Below are 10,636 nucleotides of genomic sequence, written 5' to 3'. Positions count from 1 at the left end.
ATCCAGCAAGGGAATTATAAAAGCTCAAAAAATATTTCCAGTGGCTAAATAAATACCTTTCCTTGTAGTTGCACTTTTTTTTCTTTTCATTTACTGAAATTTGGAAAGACACATAGACTCTATTGCGTTTTCAAAGTTCTAGTTTACATAAAAGTATAATCTATGAAAATCAAATTTTTCATATATAGATGATGAAACTATGTTGTGATCAACTACAGGTTATCTATGTGTTTTATTTAAAAACTGGTGGACAATGAGAAAGATTTTAAACTATGATTAATGAAAGTGATAGATGACATACTTTTCATATAAAACCACGACTTTCTTTCAGGACACTTTAGAAATATGTCCAAAATATGCAGGAAAAACTCCACAGCATAGTGCTTGAATTTACACAAACATTCCAAGGCAAGTAAGAATCCGAATGAGTAGTTTCACATAAGGCTACTCATTTATTTTTGCAGTCCACATTTAAAACAACTACAAGATTAATTTCATTCCATTTTTCTGGACTTACACATCCTGAAAGCAAGAAAAAAATGTCATTTTGGAAGTCTAATAAATGCTACTTGTAAACAAGGCTAGAAAGGGTGGAGAATGAAATGAGATGGGGGGTGGGGAAACAAACCCTTTAGTTACAATATCTTAGGGAAATGAATCTACAATAAGACAAATTTCAAATCAAGTTGCTCCACTATACTACATAAGCAGTTTAGAATCTTAAGCAGATGCAAAAAGAATAAAGCAAATGGGAGGAAAAAAAAGGCCGATAAAGTTTCTGGCTACAATACAAGAGACATATCATTACCATATGATCTAATGTGGGTGTCAGCCGGATTGTGTTCATTGAGGGAAACCTTATTTTTTAACTGTGCTATGGAGTAGAAGCAGGAGATTTTCAACCTAGTGACAGTCACAGAGCAGCACCTACCCCCTCCTCCTTTCCACACCTGCAAACTCTTTCACTTGGGCTGAATATTTAGTGTAATTACATCTCAGCTTTGAGGGCTCCTGTGGCAAATTCCCGGATTAAAAGGTATGGTTTTCAATAATTGTCCTGAACTCTGCTACAGACTAATAAAACTTCGGTCAAGTTGAGAGCAAAAGGGATTATTTGGTGAGAAAAAGAAAAGGAAAAAAAAAAACTGTTAAACTTTTATAGTTTTTATGCAACATTTTAAACAAGTATTATTTGAAAACAGAAGTTAAATATTTGATAAAATGATTGAATGCATTGTTTTATTTCTTTCTCTTCTGTTTTTGCAAAGATGCTTCTCAAAAAACTGTAACCTAACACCACGACTCTCTATATTAATGTTTTCGTGTTTGTATTAATGAATGTTTAGCTCTTTAAGAGGTGGTAACTGAAAAGTATTCTAAAGTAGCATATCTGTAATTGAGCTATATATTTAAAAATGTATTTTTCTCCTGAATTTTTGATTGCTTTAAGAACTTTTAAAAGCCCAGAAGAACTGAACTTTGGTGATTAGCTGAAGATACCTAATGTATATTTCTTCAACCCCAGAAATGAATAGAAATTATCACCAGAGAAGTGAAAATAAACATTGAAAATATTTATGTTAATAAATGCCTAAGATACTAAAAAAGCTGTATAATTTCTTAAATGTAAAGTGTCCCAGTCAGTATCTTCACTGCAAGTGAAATTTTAAGATACATTCACTATAAAATGAGGATGTGGGTTAATTTTCTAATTTCAGAACAGGGTAACACAGTGACCACTGGTTAAGTGGGCTCCCAGTGATGTAAATACCTGTGGCTTTTTTTTTTTCCTGTTGCTGTTTCTAACCAGAAAAGAGCCAAATGCCTCCTATAGTAACCCTTGTTTGTGGATAAATGCTACTTTTATTCTTTATTTTAAAATTACATATATTATTATTGAAGTTTTTAATCATCTAGTGCTGTAGGATTTTAATTTTGTTTTGCATTTATAGCTTCACTTATCTCTTGAGGGTTAAATTTTGACTTTGAAAGTGACACCAAAGGCATAGATGACATAATGCAAATGTTGATCTGAATGATATAGTTCATTTAATGGGTTTAAGTAGTTTTAGGAACCAGAAATTATTATTTTTGGTAAAACATTTGTAAACTATGGCAACTAGCTTCAGTGGAGTAGTGATATTACGTTAGTAATTAGCATCTTGGACAGTGTCATGCATTTTCAGGCTACTTAAAACAGTTTCAATAAAATTTAAACAGCATATCATCTCAATAACAATCTCTTTCGTTACTACTTGGACAGCTGCTCTTTGCTCTTTATATTTCTGATTAATTAAGGAAAGAAGGAAATGACTAAAGGAATTATCAGTATTGACAGCCCACATTAAATGTTTTAAGATGCTGGGTCTTCAAGTACCATGACACTAATATAAAACAGATGATTTTATGGAAGATTTTGCACAGTTTCTGGACATGCAATTATTTTTTCACAGTACAGTCAGGGTTAAATGCACACACACACATACACTCTCTCTCTGTCACACACATATGCACACACATACACTCTCTCACACACATGCACATACACACACACATACGAGCAAATGAAAGTGAAATAAAAATCGGTGATTGACGTTATAAGCTGCTTGTCTATATTCGGCTTCAATCAAAAAGAATATTGTTTGGAGAATTTGTACCATTTTCACAGGAGTAAACAAACATAAATTATAATACTATTTCTCTCAGCTAATACTCAACATTTTCTTTTGCGGGTTGTTAGTGAAACAACCAGGCATGTTCTGCTCTGGAGAAAAGATTACAAAGCGACATCTGCATTAACTGTCGTTGCTATTTATTAAATCTGCAATCACTTTGCTTCATTTTTCTTTTAAACTTGTAAGACATTAAATATGCAAGACTAGCAAGCTTGTGGTAAACCATAAACATTGCATTTTTAATGGGAAACAGATACGAAACCACTCCCTCAGATACAATCCAAAGAAACAGGCTGCCAAAACAAGAGTCTTCTCTTAAAGGGATACTCAGTAACTGAATGGGAGTGGGCTGCTAGAAGAAGCTTAATGTTGAACTTAAAGTGGCAGTGTGAATAATAATCTTCATGATATTTTGTTAAATGAAAAGCCACAAGCCTGCATTCAACATGTGCTGCCTTAGACACATATCAGTGGTAAATATAAACTAAGAACAAACATGTAAGAAACTGAAAAACATTTGTTTCTTCTCTAGAGAATCTAGGCAAAAATTCCCAGAAGATACCTTAAGGTTGGAACATACGAAGATCTTTCTTTTCTCTTCTCTTCTCTCTTTCTTTCTTTCTCTCTCTCTCTTTCTTTCTTTCTCTTTCTTCTTTTTTTTTAAAACTATGTTACAATTGGATAATGACTCAAAACAGCTCTAAAATTCTACTTACCAACGTACAGCTTTAATATGGATTCGTCTAAGTGTACAATTCAAGGTAGAGATGATGGGACTAAATATCTGCTATGATAGGACTAAATATCTGTTATGCTTTGGAGATATCAGAATAGTTTCAATGGAATTTAAAAAATATTTCATCTCCCAAATGACTTTGTTGCTATATAATCAAGTACCTTTTGTTATTCAGATTTATTACAGTTTTGTCACTCAGATTTATTTAGTGCACTTCAGTTGATTTAACAACATAGATTCGTGCTTGTGGAATGAATGGATAAACATGGAATACATTTATCAAAACAACAGTTGGTTTTTTACAAAATGCCCTGTGAGCAAAATGAGATCATACATACATCATATAAAAATCAGTTAGAATTTTCCATATGTGTTTATTAGCTTATTAAAAATAATGTTTGAGAAACTAGGAAATTGATTTATTTTTTAAAGCCGATCTTGCTTATACCAAGTTGAGGTTTTCAATCTGCTTTTTTATATCAGAAATTCGATATTGAAAAAAAGCTAATTTTGTGTTTTAAAAAATCGGACTGATTGCTTGGAACAAATGGAATAAATCGTCTTGTCAATAAAGTGATGGTCAATTGAGTCATTTGTGTGCAAAATATTGTGCAAGGCCCGGGTACAGAACAAGGAATAATAAGACACGCCCTGAAGGAGTACATCGTTTAGTGAGGGACAGACCAAGCACGCAAAACAAATTGCAATATAATGTGATAAGTTCTTTAAAAGAGGTAAGAGCAACGTGCTTTGGGAGCAGAGAAGAGGGAGAAAGCAGCATCCTGCCTGGATGAGCCAGGGGACACAGAAGAGAAGCCCACTATCTCATTTAATCTTTACAGCACACTTGCAAGGTCGGTATTCTACAAGGCAAATAGCTTTGATTGTCAGGGTTCAGGTGAGGACTCGGAATGGAGTGACAATGAAAAGGAATGTGGCTAGAGCTATTAATTCATACCAATTTATGAGTGGTCTGACATACAGCACAGGGACTGTGGACAGTATTGATAAGCCATAGGAAGTTAATAAATGGTTTGTAGTAGAAATTAATAAGATAAAATTGAATTTTTAGAAGATGACTCAGGCAGCAAAGTGGAAGATGGACTGAAATAGAGGAAATATGCAAGGCAGAGATGAATTGGAAGCTCTTGCAGTAGTTTAGGGATAGATGAGAAGGGCCTGGACCAAAATAATTGTGGTAGGATGGAGAGATGTGACTGGCTTCCAGAGATATTTCTGAAGCAGAAATTGGAGATCTCCTATGTAGATAGAGATAATTTTATCTGACCATGTGTTAAGTGAGCATTGAAAAGTCCAACATGATTTATTATCATGACAATTTTGCAAACGATTTGAATATATAGTATAACATCTTAGTTTGGACCCAAAATTCAAACAAGCAGATTTAAATAATATTCAGATTTCTCATCCTAAGTAAATAGCTGTGCAAATGATACTATAATGTACTTGATCATCTTTCAATACATTTTTAATGCTCTGCTTCCTGATAACAATTTAAATATTATTTTGCACCTTTTCTTTGTGCTCACTCTATTGTGGCATATTATATAAGAAACAACACACAGATTAGACAGTGCTACTCTTCTTAAATCTCTCATTTGTTTCCTAGTTTCCCTGGTTGTGAAAATACATGAGATAAATCATGAAGGCCACTATCATCCTCCTTCTGCTTGCACAAGTTTCCTGGGCCGGACCGTTTCAACAGAGAGGCTTATTTGACTTTATGCTAGAAGATGAGGCTTCTGGGATAGGCCCAGAAGTTCCTGATGACCTCGACTTCGAGTCCCCGCTAGGCCCAGTGTGCCCCTTCCGCTGTCAATGCCATCTTCGAGTGGTCCAGTGTTCTGATTTGGGTGAGTGGGATGCAGTTTCTCTCTGCCTACCTTACTTGTTTCATTCTTGGGAATGGCAACTCTGAGAGTTTAGCATTCATTTTCAGTTTTAATCTCTCTAAATGTGAGAGACAGTGCCACCTAATGAGGAGTAAAGGAAGCAGAACAGGATAGAAAGGAAAGTAGCTTTGTGGTTCTCTCTCTCTCTCTCTCTGCCTCTCTCTCCCTCTCTGTCCCTCTTCCTTTTTTCCTCCATTACTTTGCAATCTTGGACAAATCATTTAAAAAAATATTTCTGAGCTTCATATCCCTTCTACAAAATAAAATTTTGAACAAAAAAAGTCTTATATTCTAAAATTTCAGAGTAATGGTTTAATCTTAATTCTATAATGTGCTTTTATAAAATATTAGATATTAAGAAAATCAGGTCAGTCTCTCTACTGTTCACTTAGCCCAGACAACAGAGTTTCAACACTACTAAATTGTAAAATATGCAGTTATCAAAAGCAAAACACGTCAAATTTTATGACAAAATTTATCTTTCAAGTATCAAAATACTCCCTTAATCTGTGAGTCTTAGTTTTGTCTTTACTTTTGACATTTTGTAATCCAGCTGCTTATATTCTTTAGAAAGTTTCAAAGGAAATATTTATCACTAAGGTATGGTGTAAATATTCAATATAATTGTGTTACATATATCTTTAGCCTAACACGCTAAAGACAGTTTGATTTATCATCTTTTGAGAAAAATGTGGTCTGGAAATTCCAAGAGCATTACACTTAGAAGATAAATCTCCAGAAAGATTGAAGCTCAGTGGATGGGCCAAAGGGGAATGAACTCAGTTTACATGGCAGCTGGTTCACATTCCTCCTTTTGAAGGGGTGTATTTTCTTATTGGAGATGAAAAGAAAAAAAAATCTTTATATCATGATTCCACCATGTGTACTTCCTTCTGGAGGAAATCCCATACTATGATCAGGTACTTCTTTGAGAAGTCCTATATTTACTCAGAACATGATTTCTAGCAGTAGTTTGCAGAAGAAAAATGCAGCTTCTACAATTGGAATAAACTACCTATAGGAACCCAGAAAAAACATAAAGTGTATTCAGTAGTAACAACTGAAAAACACTTGAAATAGCTTCTTCAACACATATATGGTATAGCCATTTAAAACCCAAATACAAATGTTATATAAAGGCTTTCAAAAGGCCACGGGATAATTCCAATGGATCCATTTGTTCACTCATTCAGAAGCTATATTGGGAACCCATCATGGATGAGCTCTGCTCTAGGCATGGGGAGGAAAGGATGAGGAAGACAAATATGGCCCTAGTTCTTGTGGATCTTATATTCTAGTGGTGGTGACTATTACTTTTTGAATTGTGTATTCATCACAGGGGAGATTGGATTACTCTTCAGAAACTTTATAAGCATCTAGACATGACCTGCATTATTGTCTTGGGCAGGAAAATAACAGGGTTGAAAAAAATCTGAAGAAATCACCATTTGATGGATATACACAGGATAATCTTTTCTGCAGTTACTAAAGTGGTGAAGTTCCCCAAAAATGTGATGCTAGTTAAATTTCACTTTGCCTCTGAGAAAAAGTTAAAAGAATTTATTATTTCTCTTGCTACATATATTATCAAAAATGAAGGGTTGATATTTTTAAGGAAAGAAGAGTTGGCCAGTCACTTTAGTGAAGTTTTATTTTTTCGTAAATATAGTTTGCCTTTGCTTCCATGAAAAATAGCTCATAAAGCTTGACCCTGATGAAAGCATTGGGCCAGTTTTCCAATTCTGTGTTATGTAAAAAGGCATAAGTCAATTGTTCAAAGCGAAACAACAACAACAAAATGTAGTGTTAGGAAACAGCAAGTTCACTGACTTGGGATCTTTATGATAGTTTTGTTGTTGCTGTTGATATTGTTTTGTTTATTTTGTTTTGTTTTCAGATGAGAAAGTTTTCTACATGTTATCTTTTTTCTAGGAGCTCAAAGTGTACATCATTCCTTTATTATAACTAGGTTTACTGACTCATATACTAAGGAAGTAGCTAAAATTATAAAAATAATTTGTTTTTAAAACCATATTTAACTAAGAGAACTAAGTTCCAATGAGCAGTGGTCTCATGCAAGGTATTTTCAATATTTTAAAATTTACAGATGAATATTTAAATATATTATAAAAGTTTTAATCAGATATCTCTAAGAAAATACATTTCTTAAAGGGAAATGAAATTCACTTGACTTTAAATAAAACAAATGAACTCATTTCATGTTTTTAACTATTATCTAACTCTTCCTTACTTTATGATGCTGGCAAGCTGTTGAGAGCCTTGACATCTCCATCTGCAGAAAAATCACAGTCTTAGAAATCCTATTAATTGTGTGAGGTACCCGGGTCATAGTAGCAGCTTCATGCAGTTTTAAAATTATATGATGATTATATGCAGTAACACATGAAGAAAAAAAGAAAGAAAGCAGGAGAAATGGACCACCTCATTCATTGTAAATGCAATATAGTTGATTTTTTAATTTGTTATGTCCTCTAGTGATCTAAGCATGAAGCTTGAATTATTATAATAAAGAAAATAAATGCAATGCAGTTGGGGATGGCAAATGTTAATGCTTATCTGTATCAAAGACTAACATTGTCTTCAGGATTATCCTTGATGGATTATCCTCAGCAGACAATGAGCAGAGAGAAGCTACAGTGTTGAAGGACAAAAGTCCTTTGTCATCTTATTATCGAAATAATGTTCAATACAAATAAACTTTTTAAATCAAAATGTTTGACTACTTTTTACCACTAAGAAATATTCTTGGCAAAGTTAAACAACATCAAAATTTTAAACAATTCTTTCAAAGCTAAGAAGTAAAAACCTATGAAATTAAAATTATGTAATTACTCTGCAGGGTAATTTGATGCCTCTGGAAAAATGCATGGACTGTTTTAGTCCCTAATTCTAATTTATCACAGGAGTATTAAAATGTGCTTTTTTTTTTTTTTTAAGAGGATGAGGGATTGAGACAGTAAACACGAATTCCTCATAGATATTGGCCAAATTGTTTTGTTGAACCTGTTGCAGCTTACCTTGTAATTGGAACCATAGTTTTATGAGACCCATATCTTGTCTTCTTTTATCTATCATGTTAAGAAATAAACCAGTTCCCTCTTAATTATAGCATTTATTTCAAAAAGGAGCATTAAAAATAAATATAGAGTTAGCAAATTCAGAAGTCTTTCAGTTACTTTATAATCATAAATCCACAATGTAACTCATTCTTCTAAAAACCAAAAAATTTTAAAATGTTCTGATTTTGATTGGATTTTCTATTTTATATGTTTGGCATCCTGAAGGAAGACAGCTTTCCTTACTTAGGTACTCTTTGGCTGAGCCATTCATCTTTGGATCAAGTGTCACCAGGTAGTATAATTTGGTATGGACTTAACACCTCATTACTGAAATACAAATCACTCCTGACAAGTCAAATAAGAACAAGCATTGACTTTTGACTAGTCTCCGAAATTAAAATAATAATTCTTGATGTATTTCTTATAAACAAATTTCAGAAGAGTTGAAATGCCTCTTAAAACTATTTGATAGTGGAAAGAACTTGGGCTGTGCAGTTAAGCACCTCTGGTCTCAAATTCTGCTTTGCCGTTTACTACTTGTAACCTTGAAACTTTCAAAACTTTGTCTCATTTGATAAATGGAAATATATCTTATTTCACTGGGTAAGAATAGAAAAATATATGTACAAATGCTTATTATAGTAACTTACATTTCACTTACCATTTCAGGCAAAGTTGGCTAAGAACATGAGGCTGTTTCTGATACTTCCTTTTATTTTTATGTATTAATGAGAATAATAGGTATAGGCCATATACTCATTAGAGACTCTCAATGACTTATTATTCTCAATTCAAATTATATCATATTTATACTCAGTGAAAATAAGCCATATACTTATTAGAGACTTATTTAGAGTCTTATTAGAGAGTTATTAAGAGTCTCTAGTAAGTATACGGGTTGTCAAGCTAGAGACAAAATAGTACCATCTCTCTCCACCTCTCTAAAGAGGACCACATCATCTCCAAATGTAGATAGACAAGAATAAAAAAAATTGTGCATTTACTAGGCAATTGAATGTTCTCCAAACCAATATTCCTTTGAACAAAATGAGTTTGTTTGATTTGAGAACAATGAAACATTTGGCTATTTTATAATCATAAATGATTCATACCCCCACACACTTAACCCTCTAGAAATGGTGCCAGAACATGAAACACATTTAATTTTGCCATATAGAAGCATTACAAATAACTACTGATTTCTAATAATGTACCTTATAATGCAAATAATGTTTTAATTTTTAAAAATATCAGAAAAAGTACAACCTTTTAAATTATATAATTGCTTCTTCTTCATAATCATTTTTCTTGAACTGGTGAAAAATTTTGTCAGAGGTTACCACTTGGGACATATTGTACTACAGCTTCTCGCTTGGCTGGGGAAACTGGTTTTCCAGAAGCAGACCTTATACAAGAGGTAAATGAAGCATTAGACTTCTCCCATGAAATCAACCCAGAAAAATAAATTAGGACTATTTTGTAGAGGAACAGACAGAATGCTAGAGGCTCAGTTGCCTTTATCGTTTATGTCTGGCTCTGCAGCAGCAGGGGTGTGAAGTGTTCCTCATTCAGAGTTTCGAATGCACCAAAAGGGTGTTTCCAAAACATGATATGGGAAGGAGGCTGTGCACAAAGTATGCCCACTGGATTGCCTAAATTGACATTGGGTAGGAGTGGAGTATGGGTGATCTTCAGATGAAGCAAGAGTAATGCTCAATGTGACCTGGTTAAACGAGTCTCCCGAATCAAGGGGTTAAAGATGGAGAGGAGGAAGAGAGGGAGTCAAGAAGGCCAAAGGGAGCGTCTGTCTCCTTGACCCGAATGACAACTAACATAGCCCTGGTTTCCTTCTCGGTCCCCAGGAGGGAGAGAGAGGCAGCTGTGTGGGATCAAGGCATTTCGTGAGACTGCAGCTGTGATTCATTTTCCTTTGGAAGAACATCCCTAGCTCCAGGGGATATGGTGGGAATTGGTTAGCTAAAATATCAATTCCCTGAGTAAAAGAGGAAAACCATGAGACCCTCTAATCTTAACTTTTCTCCTTCAAAAGAGTGGAAAAAGATTACATAGTTCCTCAAAAATAAAAAAAAATGAGGCTGCAATTCAGTCTTAATAAAAAGAGAAAGCCCTTAGCATATATACTGTAACACTCAAGACTCAGTTACTCTTGACTTAGTCTGTGGACTGCTTTAACTTCTGTAGCTTGCCTACTTCTGCTTTTTTTACTGTAAT

The 10,636-nt window shown here is 33.9% G+C and overlaps 1 protein-coding gene across 3 annotated transcripts in view; it reads left to right on the top strand.

The window, feature by feature from the left end:
* The first annotated feature begins 774 nt into the window (after positions 1–774).
* DCN (decorin) overlaps positions 775–10,636 on the top strand; it is a 36,807-nt gene continuing 26,945 nt past the window's right edge. Inside the window, exons 1-2 of one of the 3 annotated variants that reach the window (XM_032170890.2) lie at positions 775–1,036; positions 5,042–5,285. In XM_032170890.2, coding sequence (XP_032026781.1) covers positions 5,075–5,285 — 211 coding nt within the window. In that variant the 5' untranslated portion in view covers positions 775–1,036; positions 5,042–5,074. Of the gene's footprint in view, positions 1,037–4,105; positions 4,266–4,291; positions 4,310–5,041; positions 5,286–10,636 lie in introns of those variants that run through there. The other 2 variants (XM_032170889.2, XM_058425292.1) reach the window with 2 other exon arrangements.

This window comes from Hylobates moloch, unplaced genomic scaffold (genome assembly GCF_009828535.3).
Source record: "Hylobates moloch isolate HMO894 unplaced genomic scaffold, HMol_V3 SCAFFOLD_12, whole genome shotgun sequence".
Lineage (NCBI taxonomy): Eukaryota > Metazoa > Chordata > Mammalia > Primates > Hylobatidae > Hylobates > Hylobates moloch.
The sequence above is the reverse complement of the archived record's forward strand: the minus strand, read 5'-3'. Positions and strand labels throughout refer to the sequence as shown.